General features: G+C 45.9%; 2 protein-coding genes across 6 annotated transcripts in view; one reads left to right on the top strand and one right to left on the bottom strand.

Annotated features, from left to right (window-relative positions):
* Positions 1-878: 878 nt before the first annotated feature.
* Positions 879-18,068, bottom strand: MPV17L (MPV17 mitochondrial inner membrane protein like). Of its 4 annotated transcripts, none has more exons than XR_002092605.2 (5): positions 16,016-18,068; positions 11,477-11,526; positions 10,538-11,200; positions 7,590-7,619; positions 7,365-7,424 (listed from the first exon to the last, which is right to left on the bottom strand). XR_002092605.2 is itself a non-coding variant. In XM_006261592.4 (4 exons), exons 1-4 carry the CDS (start codon positions 16,326-16,328, stop codon positions 7,245-7,247), a joined length of 594 nt encoding a protein of 197 aa, XP_006261654.1. In that variant the 5' UTR covers positions 16,329-18,043; the 3' UTR covers positions 879-7,244. The 4 variants fall into 4 exon arrangements, 1 of the variants encoding a protein (XP_006261654.1); XR_009456415.1 differs by having other exon boundaries at positions 7,368-7,424; positions 10,534-11,200; XM_006261592.4 differs by lacking the exons at positions 10,538-11,200; positions 11,477-11,526 and adding an exon at positions 12,626-12,696 and having other exon boundaries at positions 879-7,424; positions 16,016-18,043.
* Positions 18,069-18,254: 186 nt separating this feature from the next.
* The window catches only part of PDXDC1 (pyridoxal dependent decarboxylase domain containing 1), a 54,615-nt gene continuing 53,010 nt past the window's right edge, over positions 18,255-19,859 (top strand). For both annotated transcript variants that reach the window (XM_006261587.4, XM_019494679.2), the window contains exon 1: positions 18,255-18,482. In XM_006261587.4, coding sequence (XP_006261649.1) covers positions 18,462-18,482 — 21 coding nt within the window. In that variant the 5' untranslated portion in view covers positions 18,255-18,461. The remainder of the gene's footprint in view (positions 18,483-19,859) is intronic.

Here is a 19,859-nt window from a genome sequence, read left to right as displayed (position 1 = left end):
AATCTGCCTAAGAGGCATCGATGGGACCTGCCCACCACACTGGTACAGCCTCAGACACTAAAATCCACAGGCAGCCAGCATCAGGACCCTAGGGGTCACGAGGGTGTGAGAGAATGCCCCAAGGGACATTATAAGACGTGGCCAAGGGCCAACCAGTCCGGAGCCCAGTGCTCCTGGGGGTATAGCCCTGATGAGCAAATTACACATCAGCTGTATAAAGCTCACCACATGTAGGTGGGAGTGCCAAGAAGAGGCACTAGATACAGCAAGCATCATTGCTCTGCTTGCTCACATCCTAGGAAGAATTTCAGTTCATGTATTGTTGAGTTGTGAGGCCTGTTAAGAGGCATGGAAACAGCTCTCCTGGGAGGAATGGACAGTGCCTGAAGCACACCCAGTTCTTGCTGAGACCCAAACCAGATCACCTGAGTGGAAAAGGGTGGGATGAAGAGGAGGTAAAGAGCCCCACAGACGAAGCACCATCCAAGGTGCTCAGGGTCATCAAGAAACACTGAACAACTTCTTCCAGTGGAACCTCAGGTACCATCAAGTCATGGCAGGCGAGTAGACCCTGGTGCAGCAAGCTTAGGTGGGCAGGGAAAGCCAGTGACGGCACTGTGAGAGTAGACCTGCCACAAGTCCCTTTATCCCCTTTAGTTCAGTATATGTCCATCTGTCCATACCCTCAACTTCTCCACCTGCTAAAGAAGGTTATTAAACAGTAGAAGATAATCCTCCTATCCTGTTTGTTATGCTATGAGAGGTGTCAATATTTGGATATGACATAAAACTAAGTTCCTGCTTGCAGTCTATGAAGAGCCCATATTATTTTTACAAGAACATGGCCTTATGCACACACCATTTAAGACAGCTAGAGCCAAAAAGCAATAATGAATGTTTATTTTTTGCAAAAACATAACAATTTTCCAGTAAAACTGAAATCAGTGTTTCTTATCCAGTACCTTTAGTACCCTGGTCCCATTGCTATAAAGAGTGCACTGGCACTAGCAGCAAAGAATGGGAAGGCAGAAGCCAATAAGCTTCATATGTGGCACCAATAGCATTACTTCCTGTACATGTAAGAAGTATCCACAGTAGGTAAATATCCACACAGTAAAAATTCACACTCCCATGTCTTCTTCTGCAGCATACTATGAAACCTAAGGTTCTGTGTAATGTCTCCAACTGCTTCTTTCCAGGGTGAGGAATTCTCAGCATGCTAACTTGAAGTCCTAGCAGAATGTAATTTAGCTTCCAGAATAAGCTAAGAAGGTGCATTTTTTAAAACAAGTATAATAGGAACGCATATTTTTTACTTCTCATTTGGCTAAATCCAGACCCTGTGTAAGCTACACTGAATAAAATGGATTTCCATTCCTATCTTCTCTTCCAATCTGATCTTAGAAACAACTCCATGAAATTAAGTTCTTACCTGTATACCTAGCCAATGACTATTAGCTGTTGTGGAAACACACACAGAGTACTTTTGGGTCAGGTCAGCAGAAGCTTTTATTCAAAAGAAACTACAGCTGTAGAGGGAGTTCCAAAGTGACATGGATTTCCCAAGCACTTGGAAGGGGTCCCCCCCCAAGAGCAAAATCAGGAGGCTTATATACTTTTTAACAGTCGCTTACAACTCACGTGATCATATAGTGAAATTAGCATGAAAAGCGGCTATAATATTACTTCATTATTTCTTTGCTGTTATCAGGATGGGAATTATGGGGGAGATAGGGTTAGTTCACAAACCTCCTTCTTGCACCTGGAAATCTACTTTATACATACTTTTTTTTTTTTACCTTCAAGGCTGCGGTGAGCGAAGCATTTGCAGAAGAGTTACAAAGAACAAACACTTGCCCTTATCTGTTCTACTGTACCGAGCCAGCAATTCTACACAAAGCGGTTATGTCATCTTATAACTAAAATAATCAAAGTTTAAGGCATATATTTTTTCTGATTCCACATAGCAAAGAGTTCCTCCTTTCTGCTGACTACCCACTTGTTTTCTAATGTCTATCCATATCTTTCTGGGAGCTGAATCGTGCACTGTTTTCAGCAGACATTAAAACTAGTACAAACTAGTCTCAAAAACCTGACTCTGTAACTATTTATGAAATAAGCAGCCAAACAAACAAGAGTATCTGGCCAAGTATATGGCCAAACAAACCCTGGCCAGATACTGCTCCATAATCCAGTATTTTTTAAATTATTTTTAATTATTTCTAAATTACCAACAAATTAGCCTGGACTTGTACAAGAGGCAAATAAATGTGTGTGTGTCAGAAAGGTCAAATTAGCAGCTCCTAATCTATAAAGTGCTAAGAAATCAGAGTACTTTCAAGAAGTACAGGGACTGATTCTCAGGGTAAAGTGACAGAGGTTTAAGGACTTTAAGGAACTATTCCAATTTACACCAGCTGAGAATCTGACCCAAGATAAACTACTGTTTTGCAGTGTTCTTTCCCTGAAATATTCATGCTAGCTGCCAACATTAAAACAGAAACAAAGGTCAGGTTCTTAACAACTACCCAAGAAAAACAGTGGGAGTAAAAGGATCAGTTAGATTACAAAGTTCACTGAAATATAAGAACTGCATGCTCCACTATCATAAAAGTGGATGATATATTCAAGGATGGTCCTGCTTTGAGAAGGGGGATGGACTAGATGACCTCCTGAGGTCCATTCCAACTCTAATTTTCTATGATTCTATAAAAGAGCCTAAAAACAACTTTCCCATATGCTTCACATTGTAGAAACATAGAAATAAATCCATTCACAGATAAACTCCTTTTTAAAAGTCAATGGCACTGCAGGGTTTGGCCCAAATTCACGAGCAGATAGGTAACATCAGAAAAATGTACAATGTAATGCACACAGGTTGTATAAGCAACCAAAGATTTTAAAACAGAAAAAGGTATTACATTCATTAAATACTTCTAGGAACACAGGCACATCGGACTGAAAGGGACCAACTGGGTTACTGAGTCCAGTCTTTTGCTATTGTAGGCAACAATATATTAGTCCAAAAGAGTCAAAAAGAACATGCACTCTTGTATCTCCCATGCACCACTAACCACAAAATATTCCCTGACACTCAGACTTATCATCTTTAGTAAAAAAATAATTAACAATCAATAGCCTCAAAAATTACACTGTGCCTCAGGGAGTTGGAGAGAAAAGAGTGGCACCAATGCTTTGAGCCCTTTACTTTGATTAGAGAAGGCATCAAGTGATATCATTATTGTGACCATCATCTAACATGCTTGCTCCAAAAGGATCTCAAAGTTTGCTAGCCAACTGTAAAATATAGGACCCACTTTATTCACAAGTTAATAATGTTAATAGTATACAGTAAACATCGCCATATTTCTGTCCCTCTTTTTTTCTCCAAGAACTACATACTTAACAACGTTTTCATTTGTCCATGCTGACAATATCAAGTTACAGAGAAAGGGAAATAAATGAAGGTATTTTCTCCCACTATGAATCTATTATATTCATAATTTAATTCTGAACAGAATATTATTTATTATGCAACAATCCAATGTTGCCGCATTTATTGGTGAAAGTTAAAAAAGATCACAAGTGGAAAGTTTTCCAAATGTTTTCTTATTCAAAGATATTTGGGGGGGGGGGGGGGGGGGGGGGGGGAGGTGATATCTTTTATTGGACCAACCTTATGTTTGGATGAGATTTTAGACCAGCTTTCTTCTCCCAGCCACGGGGTTGGTCCAGTAAAAGATATCTCCACCAAAGTATGTTGTAGGCATGATGGTCCAAGAATGCAAGAGGCAAGGATCACTCTAACACCTCTTATATATACAGCTTTTCCAGTGAGCATATATATTCTTTCTTGAAAGTTTTGTCAGCATCTCCTGACCTAATGTTATCTCCTGTTTTCACTTCACTGGCACTATGTTAAAGTTTCATTTTTTTCCTAAGTAAACTGAATTTATCACTATACAGGTTAAGCCACAAGCAGAAATAAAAATAAAATCACGACCTACAATAAAAGCATTCATTTGGCCACATTATTTCTTATCTGCTTGTGAATATTTATATTCTCTCTATAATATACCTTCATCCATAAACTTACTGCAAAGGAATAGAAACACTAAAGCATAATTCTGATTTTAAATATATTAAGCAGAATAAATAAAGTCACCTTTGAATTGCTTCATTAGCTTGAGGACAATGAATACCCACACAGCAATAACAATCCAACAGTTGGGCAGGTTTGTGAAATTCCATTCACTCATTCTATTTGGGTATCTTTTTGTTTTAAACAGATATTCACTCTCCTTTGAGTGGCTGCTGCATATTTGCAGTCATGAGATGCAGAAGTTGCAGGCAGCTGTAGTGGGAGAGCCTGAATAGAGCATCTGTTGGAATGCCCATGTTCCTTTCCTGCCCTTCCTGTACTCACTGCCCAGCATTCTCTGGGGGAGTCTGCAAAAAGGAAAGTGGCATTTTGGCTGCCTTAATTCCTTCCAAACATCATCAATAACAGATTAGGAACCACTGCAGACACCAGGACTGGATCCTTCTCCTAGTGCTGCCTACCAGTAATTAATTGCTTAGATTTAGATAGCAATACAATGTACATATGGTTACATAAACCATGTTTTGGCTGGTAGTAATCTTGGTAACATCAGCACAAATCTAGAAGAAGCAATGGTGGATATAAAAAGCAAAGGGTAAAACTTTAATTGCTTGTCCCAGTGACTTGCATGTCTCGGAGAAGAACAAAAGTCCACTTGTAAGACCTATATCCCAAAGGCAAGAAAGGAGAGGCTAAAACAATGGATTTTAGTCCTTTAGACATACTTGCAGCTAATCCCCACAAATCTGATGCTACAACCAATTCTGACAAGAAGCCAGCTTCACACCAGATGCACATGCAAACAAAACTAAGAGTAAATATCATAGGGTGCCATCACTGGCTCTGTCATCCTCTTCTAACTTGTAAGAAGATAGCTAAAAAAAGATCCGAGCCTAATACTGTGCATCAGAAATCTCAGAAAAGGAAGTCTTCATTGGATACAGCCTTAGATACGACCCTCTCAGACCCATGAACAATGGAACTGAGTAGGAATGCATCATGCAATGGCTCTACAGTCCAGTCTTGTACTGACAACCGATTACCGTTTGTTCATGACAACCACTATGAGATCCTTACAGGTTCTCATAACATTTATTCCCCTTCTGAAGTGCCAGACATTAACTCATACAGTTAATGAAGGATCTGTTTGAAACTTTTAAGGGAATGTCCTTTATAAAAACAGTTTTTCTAGTAGTGACAACAGGAATGGGAGTAAATAACTTACAAGAACTTTGGGCTAAAAGGACAAATTAGTTTTACATTTGCCTCTTAAGTTTTTCCCTATTCTACTTGGGGAATTCTACATTAATCAAGCCAGAAACTTACTGTTATTCTCCAATTCTCATTTTCATAAAACAGAAACAAAATGAAATACTTTGTACATTAGAGCTGTGTCCAGACAAGCGCAGATGTGCAATATGTGGCACCGTAGGCCCATCTGCAGCATCACACACCGCACATGCAGGTGTTTCCTGTGCTGCTACCTTGCAGCGTGAGGGGCTTTTTTTGACCGTGGGATCTCCTAGAGATCCCAGGGTAAAAAAGCCCATGTTGAAAAAAAGCAGAGTGGCACACATGTCCGCAGTGCGTGCTGGCCAAAACTGGAGCCTGGCTGGCTGGAGAGACACTCCAGCTGCTGGCCAGGCTTCCTGCCATGGCTGCAGCCCTGGGCAGCCCCCAGGAACATAGGCAAGGCTGCTGGGGACAGCATAGCTGCTGGCCCCAGCCTCCCCTACCCCACTCAGAGTAACCTGCCACACACAGAGCATGTGTGGCACAGGCGTTCGCCAGGGACAAGTAGCAGCGGCACAAATTGTGCTGCTGCTACTTGTCCCCAGGGATACGAACATCTGCACTCATCTGGATGTGCCCTAAGAGGGCTTTCACTATTTAAACTGGCCTAATCTTACAAATTAGCTGCCATCCTCATTCCATAAAGCAAAACATCCTATTCTACTAGAGCAGAGGCATCTTTGTTAGCTAGTCTCATATTTATTCCAGTCATGGGGATGTATAAAGTTGCTATTTTGAGTCCCATTCCATTTACACAGCAGAAATCACCATACCTTCTTCCAGAGGTATGCTCAGTGTGATAATCATTTTTCACCTTGTCCTACCCTTTTTCCAGAGTCACTACATACCAATCTTTTATGAGTAAGAATATACAAAGGCCATGTGAAGGAGATATGAAGGTTACTTGGACAGAAATGGAGTTCTTTGAGACAGGCTCTGCACACTCCATTCCTTGCACACCTTCCCCTCTCCCTCAAAATCGTAATTCAGTCTTCACCCTAAGGAAGCAAGAGGAAGGAACTGAGATGACTGCACTCCCCCCTTTATACCCTTTCCATAGCATTCAGAAATGAGTAGCTGATGGGCAAGAAGTGCATATGGGCTTTCTATTAGTTAGTCAGGTTCTGCCATATGAGCGACATATTGCTGATGTATGTCCTTAGTATAAAACCCTTCTCAAAGAAATCCAATTATAGCACGGTAACCTTAAATTTTCCCCTTATTGTCAGTTATAGGAAAGGTTGAGCAAACAAATTTTGAGCTTAGCTGGTAAATTCTGAAAGGTTATTATCTGTAAAGATTCTCATGCAGACTAAGACAAGAGTCAAAAAAATATAAGAAAATGGCCCCTATGAAATAGTTTCTGTTATCTCAGAATTAATACAAATTTAATGCCACTTTTTTGGAATTCAGAGAAAACTTCATTAAATGTTGTTCTGCAAAAGGAATCCTGCCCTGATAATAATTGGCACGTACAAACACTGACGATTTAATGTTCTATTCTTGCTTTTCTAGCAATTATAAGTTGCTTGAAAATTAAATTACAGTTAATATTTCTCCCCAGTGATGCTGGCAGACATGATGTGCAAATGCTTGCACAGCCCTGTTACAGGCTATAGTCCCAGAGGAAATGGGCTGGCAGCATGAAAATAATTAAACACGAATACGCAACTGGCCTCTTTTGTGCAAAACTAAACAGGCACAAAAACAAATTGCTCCACTCATACATTCACCACTGAACACTAGGAGAAATATTCATTTGCAAGAGCAATCAGCTGGCAGGACAATTCACTGGCTTTTATAAGTACTGTTTAACCACTTAATAGGAATACTTCATTAAACATCATTTTCATTTCTCTGATGGTTCATCATCTGTTTTGACCTTCTCTCTTTGGAACAACTGAAAAACTGATTTTGCCGTGCCATCCCCACTCTGTTGTGAAAAGCAAATGAAGGTAGCCCAGAGAAAGCCACAGAGTCCAGTGTAAGCTGTCCTCAGGTAAACAGGGACCAAGATGAAGTTTGACAGCTGTGTTGGAAAGAAAAAAAGTTCAGTGAGTGCTCCAGGCAATGTTAGGCTCTGATCCTACTCACCTAAAATTTCCACTGACTTCCTACTGAAGATTAGGTGCACCAGAAATGATGAATCAGGATTCATGGTAAAAAAAGGTACTGAATTAACACTGAAACTCACCTGTACAAAAGGCCAGTACATCAGCCCAGTCTGAAATGAAAGTGATTTATTATTATTATATATTTCATACATGCATTTAATCTATAGGATAAGACAAGGAATAGAAAATACCTTAGAAAAGGTATTTTAATACCTTTAATAAAAGGGGGGGGGGCTGAATTAGAGATAAGGCTGTTCAAATTAAAGGTTGCCTTATTTAAAAGTACTTATCCCCTAGGTGCATCCCTAAACATTTCTAAGAGATAGCATTCTGACTAATTTTAAATGTTAAAATCTGAATACAGCCAGACTTTAGAGTCACATGACACCCGATATGTAAGTGCATTTACCAGATGGGTGAACAAATGCTTAAATGTATGAATGTTTATGTCATTTGTGCAAGAAAAATGCCATTGAACTCTATATTTATTTCACACTTACAATATTCCTTCTATTTGCTCATATACTATAAAGCTGTTTCTCAGAGCTAAAGTGATAAATTAATTAAGTCAGAGTAAGCAAAGCCAATAGAAGGGCACTGTTTAACAGTGCAATGGGTATTGTTTATAAGCAGGTTTTCTGTTTAAAAATCACAAATTCTCTGATTAAAATCCCAAAATCCGAGATCAAAATGAAATGCCATTATATATATATAGGTATCAATTGAATACAATGTTTTACTGATATATTTACAATTTTAAAACAATTTGGAAGCCTACCAGTGCCTCAACTGCTATAACAAAATAATTTCTAAGTACCTATAAATTTTGGTACTTGATTTGGGATTTATCATGAAAAATCAGAGCTCCCTTGACTCACCAGGACGCAAGTCCAGGCCCGTCACTCCCCAGCCACAGCCGCCCAGCCCTGATGGAGGAGGCCCCCAGCTGCCAGGGCTACAGGGCCAGGGCCCTGGGTCCACAGACCCCTGCCCCCCACAGCAGTGCCCAAGCCCCAGATGCCACCTGCAGGAGGCGACAGCTGCTGCTGCAGCAAAACGGCTCCCCCTCCTCCATGGGTATCATGGACAAAGCGGAGCCCATGATGGCAGGGGCAGGGGTGGCTGCCTGCTGTGGACTCAGGCTCCCCACCTTGTTGCCCTCCCCTGGGGCCTCTGGGGCCCAGCAGGAAGGACCTGGTGCAGCAGGGCAAAGTGCAGCTGGGCAGGGAAACTCCTTGCCGCTGCCAGGGCAATGTGCCCCCTGCCCACCAGGCAGCAGTGAGGGGCACAGCTCCAAGCCACCACCCTCACTGCTGCTGGGCAGGCAGGGGGTGCGTTGCCATGGCAGTGTGGGGCTCGCAGCAGCAGCACGGATCTTCCCCACTCTGCTCTGCCCTGCTATGCCAAGTTCCACCTGCCGGGCTGTGGGAGCCCTGGAGGGAGGGTAGCAGGGCAGGGAGCCAGACCCCACAGCAGGCAGCCTGCACCTGCCCCTGCCCCATGAACAAATCTGGAGGGCACGTGTCCCCTCTGCCCTGCCCGGAAATGCACACAGCAAAGGGGAGCCAGCCTCTCCCCCTGCCCTCTGGACGAGCCACCCACAGCTCCGTCCCACTCCCCGCTGGGGCCATGCAGTCATGCATTCCAGCTCTGGGCCCCATGCACCACCCCAGCTGGGCAGCATCCCCAGCCCTGCCCAACTCCCTCCTTCATTCCCTATGGGGGCCTCAGTCCCCCCATCACCCCCAGACTTACCTGTGGGAGCTGCTGTCCAGGCAGCCTGGCAGCAATGTGCATGTGTGCACATGGTGTCCCTTGCCTGACCACCCTCCCATCACTCCCCCCAGCCCCTTGTAGACTGCAGCTCTGCCAGCCTGCAGAGAGCTCTCTGCAAAAGTGAAAAATCCATGTTTCTCTGTTAAAATGAAAAATCCATGTTTTACTCAGGTAAAAGGGAAAATACGTGGGGGTTTTTTCCATTTTTCCATGGAAAACAGGAAATCCAGATCCCTGTTTATAAGAATATGGGGCTTCTATAGCAAGGGTTTGCAAAGTTTCACCCCCTAAAGAGCTATTTCTAAGAGGCAGTCCTGGGTGGTGTGCTGCATCAAAAGAGCTGGCAGGGCACACTTGGTCTATCAGCCGCACTTTCGAGAACCCTTATTTTAGTTTAAAAAAATGCTCCTTTTTCAATGCATGGCCCATGTGGCCCCATTAAGTGAGGAAAAATATACCTAGAATTGAATTCTGTTTCCCCTTGTACATCTAAATGGCAGTTTTCTAGCTTCATAAATGCCAAAAATGCCACTTACATACATGTAGTGATTGTTTCCCTGTATTATGGACACACACGTGTGCATACATCGACTACACACGCCTAACAGGCTCCACACTAGCTGGGTACACAGATGGTTACATGTGCGCACCCACTCTGGACACACATCTCCATCTAAATTGTGAAAACATAGTTGACCAGTCACTAGTAATAGCAGCCATCTTGCTAAGCCACACACCATCCAGCTGTCTCAATCCTTCTGGCCCTCCATACCTCCCTCTCTTGGCTGTCCAGGGGGCCAGCTTCAAAGAAGTACCAGGGTGGGGACTAGATAATGTCTAACCTGCGGTGTGGTGGTTAAAGTCCTATGCTAGGATGTCAAAGAGATACAGGTTCAAAAGTTCCTTCAGCTTCCTGGCGTATTTTTTGGAGAGGGGCACTCTTTCTTCCCCATCAAGTGTCTGGGACTTACATTCAGGTACATGCATATATATCTGGCCAGTGTATATCACTACTGTGCATGTCTACACGCACATACTTATACATCCACACCGCAAAGTCAAAGCCTAAAACAGCCAAGTAGTTGGCTAGAAAACTGCCATATAGAGTCACAAAGGGAAACAGGATTCCACCTTTAATGTTGTGCTGCTCATCGTACTTTCTTCTGCTACTATATATTTTTTCAGGGGCTTGGAAAATCTTGAAAATTACTGGTTAGCTCAGTTTTACAATCTATCACTGTCACATACCTACCATTCTAGGAGACAGGCCTGCTGAAAGTCTTTGGGTTAGGGTCAGAGGAGAGACAGCAACAAGAGTGATGTTGTGGTGGGTGTCTGTTATAGACCACCAGACCAAGAGGATAAGGTGGATGAGGCTTTCTTCAAACAGCTAGCGGAAGTTTACTGATCACAGGCCTTGGTTCTCATGGGAGACATTAATCACCCTGACATCTGCTGGGAAGTCAATACAGCAGTGCACAGGCAATCCAGGAAGTTTTTGGAGAGCGTTGGGAACAACTTTCTTGTACAAGTGTTGGAGTGGCCAACTATGAGCCATGTTCTTCTTGACCTGCTGCTCACAAACAAAGAAGAATTGGTGGAGAATGTACTAGTAGATGGCAACTTGGGCAGCAGTGACCATGAGATGATTGAGTTCAGGATCCTGAAGAAAGGAAGGATGGAGAGCAGCAGAATAAGGACCCTGGACTTCAGAAAAGCAGACTTTGACTCACTCAGGGAACTCATGGGCAGGATCTCCTGGGAAGCCAGTCTGAGGGGGAGAGGATTCCAGGAGAGCTGGCTGTACTTTAAAGAAGTCTTGCTGAGAATACAGGAACAAACCATCCCGATGTGCAGGAAGACCAGGAAGAATGGCAGAAGACCAGCTTGGCTTAGCAGGGAACTCTTCAGTAAACTATTTCACAAAAAGGAAGCTTATAAAAAGTGGAAACTTGGACAAGCAACTAAGGAGGAGTATAAGAGTATAGTATTGCTCAGGCATGCAGGGATGAAGTCAGGAAGGCAAAAGTGCAATTGGATTTGCAGCTAGCAAGGGATGTGAAGGATAACAAGAAGGGTTTCTACAAGTATGTCAGTAACAGGAGGAAGATTAGGGGAAGTGTGGGTTCTCACTGAATGGGAGAGGCAAGTTTGCAACAGAGGATGCAGAAAAGGCTGAAGTGCACAATACCTTTTTCACCTCAGTCTTCACAGGCAAGGTCAGCTTCCAGACTACTGTACCTGTAAGCACAGTTTGGGGAGGAGGTGAGCAGACAACAGGAGCGAAAGAACAAGTTAGGGACTATTTAGAAAAGCTGGACATATACAAGTGGGGGCTGGACAGGATGCACCTGAGGGTGCCAAGGGAGTTGGCTGGTGTAATTGCAAAGCCACTGGCCGTCATCTTTAAAACTCATGGCAATCGCGAGAAGTCCCAGATAATTGGAAAGGAACAAACATATTGCCCATATTTAAGAAAGGGAAAAAAGGAGGATCCAGGGAACTACAGACTGGTCAGCCTCACCTCAGACCCTGGAAAGATCATGGAGCAGATCCTCAAGGAATCCATTTCTAAGCACTTGGAGAAGATGATTACAAACAGTCAGCATGGCTTCACCAAGGTCAAGTCATGCCTGACCAACCTGATTGGCTTCTGTGATGAGATGACTGGTTCTGTGGATGTGGTGTACATCCTTTTAGCAAAGCTTTCCATACAGTCTCCCACAACATGATTTTATGATAATAATAATTTTCTGTGATTCTACATACATAGAAAAATAAGCTAAAACTTGACATTTTTAGTCATCAAAGTCTTTTTAAAGGGAAGAATTATGTTTCTGTAAGTGAGAAATCTGTTAGCAAAGAATACAGACTACTAAACAAAGATGCCCTTAAAACAAATGTTCTGAACAGGTGTTCACATAAGCAGTGCCAAGTGTGTTAATAACTAAACATCTATGTATGGCTACTTCTCAGGACCCTTGGGTGTAGCTATCTTTGTTACAGTGTGATGCTCTTGTTCACATATAGTCAGGTACTTTATTAAGGACATATATTTTACAACTTAAGGATGGAGTCAACTTGCCCATCTGGAGATAGTGACTATATCAGACCACCCGTATTTCAGAATTATTGTAGTCTTCCTGCAGAGAGTCCCAACACAAAAAGTTGAAAGAAGGAAAAATCATATCAAACAAACTTTGAAAAAGTTTTCTTCACATTGTGATTTAACTGTACCATTTACAAACACGCACAAGGGGGAGAGATGACAACAAGCACAAGGGAGAAGGACTACAAGCATGAGGGGGATAGTTGTTTGTCAATGAGGTCATTACCTCACCTTATAAGTATTCCAGAATTTCTTTTTACAGTCTGAGAAAATGTCCTCTTTCCCCTGAAGTATACTCATACCTGATAGCAAAATATTTAGGACAAGCAGAAAAATGGCAAATATGAAAACATTTTTAAAATTAATTTTATTTTTGCATTGTATCCCACTTGTTACCTTCTGCAAAAACGTCACATACCATTTTGAAAGCTAGAAAACAAACAAAAGCAAATATTTTCCACATGGCTGATTTATACTGCCCAATCACAATTCCTAATCTACTGACTCCTTTAATCCTATCAACAAAGTTCACTAGGCTGCATGTTCAGGGACTACAATATAATTTGCCCATGGTGCCAATGGTAGAAACTATGGAGTAGACAAGACTAGGCACTTTGCTCAGGGTTATATAACCAGGTGGTCAGAATGCCATTCATACACAGTACCTAGATTAACTCCGAAGGTCTAACCCCTGCAGCAGTCATCATGCAACATAGTCTGGATGGTTTACATGAAGTGTAAAAGTTGTACTTACTGCAGGTTAACTTCTAGTTCAGCCAGAAGGGATGGCCATTGTTACGCAAGTGGTTAGACTACCTAATAGTAATAATACCTTCTGATCTTAAAATCACAGACTAGATTACTATTGTATCCAGGGACTCTGAAGTTGCATAGCACAGCTCAGGATTGGCTCATAACAGAGATTTTCAGGCTGTGGTATACATAGTGTATTATGCACTGTAATTATGTGCTTCTATACAGGTCTCCTATTACAGTATTATTACAGCTTTATTTGTATAGTTTACTTGGTCCTTCTAATTGGAGGCATACTGTGAGATTTCCGTGTCCTGTGTAAGATTCCCAAAAGGCAGCACTCCCCCTGGCCTCTTAGCAGAGCAGCCCACATACAGTGCTGCACTAACATAGCCACACTGCTTCTAGTTCCAGGCAATATCCTAAGAGGCTTGCCAACTCCTCCAGCTTTGCCCCTAGTAACACACTGCCCTGTTAGTTATATCAGTTTCATCCCTCACATTATGGCTATGCTTCTAATCAAACCATTTTGTGCATTTATTTGTTCATACTGTGACATACAATAACATTTAATTTGAGCTTGGTCTTCCCTTCTTTTCCCTTCAAACATAAATTAAATTACTTCTTTTTTGGGGCCATAAAATAAGAATATCCTGCTACTGAGTTAAATGATTCTAATCATCTTGAGTCTGATCTCATGCTTACTTTAAATTAAATGAGAATTACATTTTACGCTAGCCTGTTCTATCATCTTTTCTTAAATTATTCCCATCTCTATAACCATCCTACTCATTTTAAAGTCTTTTTCGCATTCATTAGCTTTTCTTAAGGTGACACAATATTGTCATCAGTTAATTGCAATTTGCCACCAAGGCACTCCCTGGCGCGTGTCTACACATGCACCCCCATCAGGAGCAAATTGAGCCTGACAGGAGCAGCTTAGTCCAGGGCTGCTCCTGCCCTGCTCTGCCCCCCTACAGCGGCCAGGGGAGCTCCCCCAGGTGCCAGCCCTGGGCTGGCAGAGGGCACAGGGGCTTAGCCCCAAGCTCCAGAGGGTGGAGGAGGAACAGCTGTCCTGGATCAACAGGCAGCTCTGTCCCAGTCAGGGGAAGATCGGGCTAGCCCTAAGCTGGGGGCATGGGGGTGGGGACAGAGAGGCTTAAGTTGCCTCCCAGCCATGTGGAGGTTGGGACAAGTCCAATTTCCACGTGGCTGCGAGGTACTGCCCCGCCTCCCCACCCCCTGTGATCCCCTGCTGCCTAGTCTGACCAGAAGCAATTTACTCCCAGTCAGCATCTACACATATTCACAGGTACTAGGAAACAGCACATTAAACTAATATACTGTGAAGTAATTGCTGTGCACGTGTAGACAGTGATTCTTTACTGCACATTAGCTTAGTCTAATGCACAATAAGCCATCTCATGTAGATACATCCACTGTCCCACAAAGCTGTTAGTTGCTGTTAAGCAGCTGTTGTGAAGGAGGGGGCTGATACTATTTGGCAAGTGAAGTAAAAGATTCAGATTTGATTAGATAAAGTTTGTACAATGAATCTGTAAAGTGTTTTGTGTCATTTGGGATTAAGTAAAGGCTCTGAGGCTGATTCACAGCTGTCACAACACTTCTGCACTGGTGTAATTCTTTTTCAATCTGCAGCAGCAGAGGCAAAACACAAGCCATGCCACGATGGCTCTGGCCCACTAGATCAATAGCCAGTAATCAGCAGTTACAATTACATGAGTAATTACTCATGTTAGTATTCATTCTAAGAGCATCTATATGTTCATTAATGTGCAGGGGTTACTGTGCATTTAATTAAGTACTTGTATAATCAAGTCCATATTAAATGCACAGTTACCAGAGTTACTGAGCAGTAGCACCGGCGAATGCCTTTTAAGTGATGCTACTGTGCAGTAGCGTAATAATACCGCGCAGTAGTGTATTAGCACTGTTTGTGCTGTGATGTGCTATTGCACAGTGTTAGGCTACTGCGCTGTTAGCATCTCGTGCAGATGCGCCCAAAGATCCCCAAATTGCTTCCCAAGCCATGTGTAGAAGGCTGATGGTGAAATTCAGTGAGTGACAAGTGGCACATGGCATCCTGCAGACTCAGACCCTACAGAAACGTAGTCCCACTGATCCCACTGGGGCCCCTGGTAACAGGCAAGCAGCAAGCCAAGCTGGCATGCTCTTTCCCAACTGGATGTGACAAGTCATTCTGCACCTTCACAAAAGCAGAAGTGGCTGAAGCCCTGGCTCGGATGCTGGCAGAGCCGGCAGTGCCCAGAGCCTGCAGCAGAAGTGGCCAAAGCCCTGACCTGGGCTGTGCTAATCTATCCTTCTGGTAGGTTCAGACACTTTGATACTTACCTGGCAAGGGAAACACCGCGTATCTGGGCCCACAAAGGCAGTTTTCCTTAAGCGTTCCCAGCTTCTGGCATGGCTTAGTACTTGCCAAGGTGTTGGGGCTTAAAGCCCACTTTATGTAAATGGCAGGCTCCTCCCCTGCTTGCTTCTGCAGCCGTATGGCTGAGGGCAGGCAAAACCTGGGGATATCCAAGCCTCCTCGTAGGATGCCGGCCAAAAGACTTTGGAAATATCTGAAGCCCCAGGTGGTGGTGGAGGATGTTTGCCGGTTGTAGGGCCACATATGGTTCTGGATTGACTCATGGATTTGGACTTGATTTGGCTGGGAACATGAAACATTTAATTTTTTTTTTAATTGGCAGAGCCAGCAGCGCCCAGAGCCCATGGCACAAGTGGCCAAAGCCGCGGCCAAGGCACTGGGCGAGCTGGCGATGCCCAGGCGCAGGCAGGGCTCCTCGGGGAGGCTGGGGGAGAAGCGGGGCGCGGGGCCGCACTCACCCGTGTAGAAGGCCAGCACGGCCACGGGCGCGCCCAGCAGCTGGTCGCACAGCACCTTGGCCAGCACGGCGCGCGGCGCCCGGCCCGGCAGGGCCCGCTCCAGCCCGCGCAGCCACACGTAGCTGAAGTTGCCGTGGAAGGCGAGCGCCACCAGCGCCACGCGCCGCGTCTGCGCCCAGTCCGGCTCGTGGCCCCGGCGCCGCCGCAGCCGCTGCTGCACCGCGTCGCCAGCCGCGAAGAGGCTGCCGTACAGCAGCACGTTGCTGAGCCACGGCGCCCGCCGCACCGCCCGGCCCAGCGCCGCCGCCGCCATCGCCGCCGCCGGCAGCCCCTCCCTCCTCCTGCCCTGCCCTGCCCGCCTCGCCTCGCCTCGCCTCGCCTGCGGGGCTCCTGCCCGGTCCGATTCGCAGCCGGGCCGCCCTGGAGCCCCGGGCTGCGCCCACAGCCTTCCGGGGCCGCGTGGGCAGCACTGCCGGGCCGGGCCGGGCCGGGTTCACGCGCAGCCAGGCCAGAGGTGGCAGCGAGCAGCCCCCGGTTGTGCTTGGAGCTCTTCGCTACACAAAACTGCTCGGTTGCTTTCCCGTCGGTGAGAAAAAGGGAGAACGACGAGCTGGCGTTTCCGGAGGGGTGCCTCCAGGCTATGCAGGGATGCTCCAAGTCTGTGCACACGTGCCTTGCCTCCAAGCCATCCAGAGGTGCCTCTAGGCTATCCTGGGGTGCTCCAAGTCTATCCAGAAGTGGCTCGGGGCTATGCAGGGGTGCTTCAAGTCTATCCAAAGGTGCCTCAGGGCTATCCAGGTGTTCATCAAGTCTATCCAGATGTGCCTCTGGCCTATCCAAGGGTGCTTCAAGTCAATCCAGAGGTGCCCCTGGGCTATCAAGGGGTTCATCATGTCTATCCAGATGTGCCTCAGGGCTATCCAGGGGTTCTTCAAGTTTATCCAGAAGTGCCTTGGAGTTATCCAGGGGTGCTTCAAGTCTGTGCAAAGGTGCCTCAAAGCTAAAAAGGTTGAGAACCACTGGTTTATATAGACCGGTAATTCTCAGCCAGGGTGCTGCAACACCCTTGGGTGCTGCCAATTCCTTCAAAGAGTGCCTACGGGTATGAAGAAATAAGCAGCTAAGTGCAGGCCAACCTGGCCAGGCCTGCACCTGACTGTCCTTCCTGGCTGACCCCATCCTCCCTGCCCCACCCCTCTGCAAGGAGGGAAGCACTGTAACATCTAAATTAGTTCCTCAAATTGGGTGCCACTCAGTTCACAAACGTTACAGAGGAGCCTCGACTCAACTAAGAGGTACCTTGAGTCCAAAAAAAGGTCGAGAACTGCTGATACAGGCACTGGCATAACGAGACTTTCACCCTCCTAATCAGCAAGAAGAGTAAGTAGGAAGCTGACTGGAAACTGCTAAAACGTTGAGGCCCATTCATGCAGGGGTGCAACACACACAAGGAACCCTGACTAAACCCATTTCTGAACGCTGGTAGGCAGCATGGAGAGAAACAAGCCATATTCAAGCAAGGACTGCTTTAAGATGCATTCAGTTCAGCTGGAAAAGATGTTTTAAATTATTTTTAAAATGCTTCCTTTTTTGTTTTAAATTTCAGCATAGGTAGGGCTTCTTTGTTCTGGGGTTACGAAATACATGATAGGGACTGAACATGTCTGTTCGTGACGCGCCTAGTTCACCTGGCAGAGAAAAAAAAGTCAAAATTGAAGAAAGAATAAAATGATGGAGGCAACGGGATCCGTTGCCTGCGGGACACCTGACGGTGTCAGGGGATCCGACTTTGTTTGCTATTCTGAGGGTGTCAGGTGGGCCAACTGTGAAGCTGGGGCAAGTTCCCGGGGCAGAGCGGGCTTCTTCGCACACGTGAGCCTACGTCCCCGGCACGGTCACGCGGGACACCCCCGTCCTCGGCGACCCCACGTGTGCCAGGCCCCGCGCGCCCCACGTCACTGCAATGACAACAGTGCCTCGTTCCCGGGCAGCAGCCAGGAGCCCCCTGTTGCGCATGCTCACACCCCGCCCCTCCTCCTCCAACCCCTCCCCCATCCTCAGGCATGTTCCATTGGGCAAACGGCCGCCGCGTGGGAGTGGCTTCTCGTGTCGAAGCTGGAGGCCGGTGTCCGTCGCGCGCCTCCTGTCATCGCGGCGCGGCGCGGCGCTGCGCTCCCGGATGTGTTGGGCTGATGCTGGCGGGGGCCCGCACCACACCTCCTTTCCCGCCCCCTTGGCTTTCCCACGTTGGTATACTCCACCTTTATTACGCCCTGACTACGGGGGCCCGGAAGGCTCCGCCCGCGTCGTTCCCTAGGAGCGCGCGTCCCCCCTCCTCCGTCCTCTGGTGGCGTCAGCGCTGCCAGCGTGGAGCCGGCCGGCCCGCGCCAGGCGGAAGTGAGCGGGGGAGGGGGCAGCCGGAGCCGGAGCCGGAGCGGCGCTGGCCATGGAGAGCTCCTTGGAGAAGGTACCGAGCAGCGGCCGGGGGCGGTGGCAGGTGTCTGGTCCGGGGCTGGAGCTCACGTGAGGGAGGGGAGGGAGCTAAGCGTGTGCCTGGGGCTGGGGGGGGTCTTGAGGCGGGGGCTGAGACAGGAGCTGTGGCTGGGGGGGGTCCTGAGGCAGGAATTGGGGGTCTGAGGCAGGCCTGTGGCTGAGGGGTGGTTCTTGGGGTTACCTAGGGGGAGCTGGCGGGATCAGGTCTAGTCCAGGGGTAGCAAATGTAAACAGGCGCTCCATGAAAAGCGAGGCTATGTTGGGTTGGGGCAGCAACATCCCTATTTTCGAAAATTGCTATGGAAGCCCCAGGGAAAAACCGGCCCGCCGTGACCTGTGCGCGGAGGCAGAGCCGAGGCGAGCCAGGCAGAACGCGAGGGAGACCAGGCTGGTTTCTTCATCTTGCCTCTTCCTGGCAACGGGCTATAAATAATTAAACGATGTGTTTACCAGAGTGAGCACAGAACTGGCTGCAAGGAACTCTTCCTTCCCTCATGGCTGGATGTCCCGGGTTTTATTGTGCTATTCAGAGGGTGTCAGGTGATCCAAGTTTGTCACGGGCCGTTTCTGGACTCCCAGTGCCGCGTTGCCCTTTCCATGACAGGTTTCAATGTTCCTGCCGATGTCAGTTGTCCTTTCTCCATGAAATACTGAGTCACTTGTACTGTACACAGGAAGCCACATTTTCCAGCCCATGTGCTGAGAGCTCGTAACAAGAGATATTGTTCGCTATACCCTTGTTCTGAGGCAATTGTTAGTTTCATTCTTGGAGAAGGTATGTTGTGCACTTATTTCCTGGGAATATTGGTTTTGGAAACACAGTGCACAAACTACGGGTTAACCCCTTTTCTCTTGCATTCTTCAAGTATTTTCCTCTTCTGTGCTTGCAGCTTGTGTTGTCAGCATGTTGGATAACAAGATGTTGACTTTCTGTAACCCACCTGATACAGTCATTCCCTTTATCATTTCAAGAACTGGTACCCAATAGTATGCTATGCTGCTGAAATGCAACAGGTGCTAGACTGGTAGTGGAAGTCCTGTTCCACAAGTCAAAAGGGAACTGAAGGGGAAAATTGCATTGCTAGTTTTGTCAGCTGACCTTATATTCAGTTATCACCAGCTTTTGAATTTCTTTAAGAATACTATATATTTTATATGCTGCTTAAGAAAAGAATGTTCAGACAGTGTTTTCCTACATAATCTACATAGAAATAAAATTAATAATTTTATAACTTATTTGGGAATTGGCTGTGTCAGTTCACATTGGATATACTTTAAAAAAATGAATAGTAATAAAAGCTACAAATTATCTACCTGATGTTTTGTCATTGTTCATTTCCCATAACTTGAC

This window comes from Alligator mississippiensis, chromosome 13, assembly GCF_030867095.1.
Source record: "Alligator mississippiensis isolate rAllMis1 chromosome 13, rAllMis1, whole genome shotgun sequence".
In the NCBI taxonomy this organism is placed as follows: Eukaryota; Metazoa; Chordata; order Crocodylia; family Alligatoridae; genus Alligator; species Alligator mississippiensis.
The sequence above is the reverse complement of the archived record's forward strand: the minus strand, read 5'-3'. Positions and strand labels throughout refer to the sequence as shown.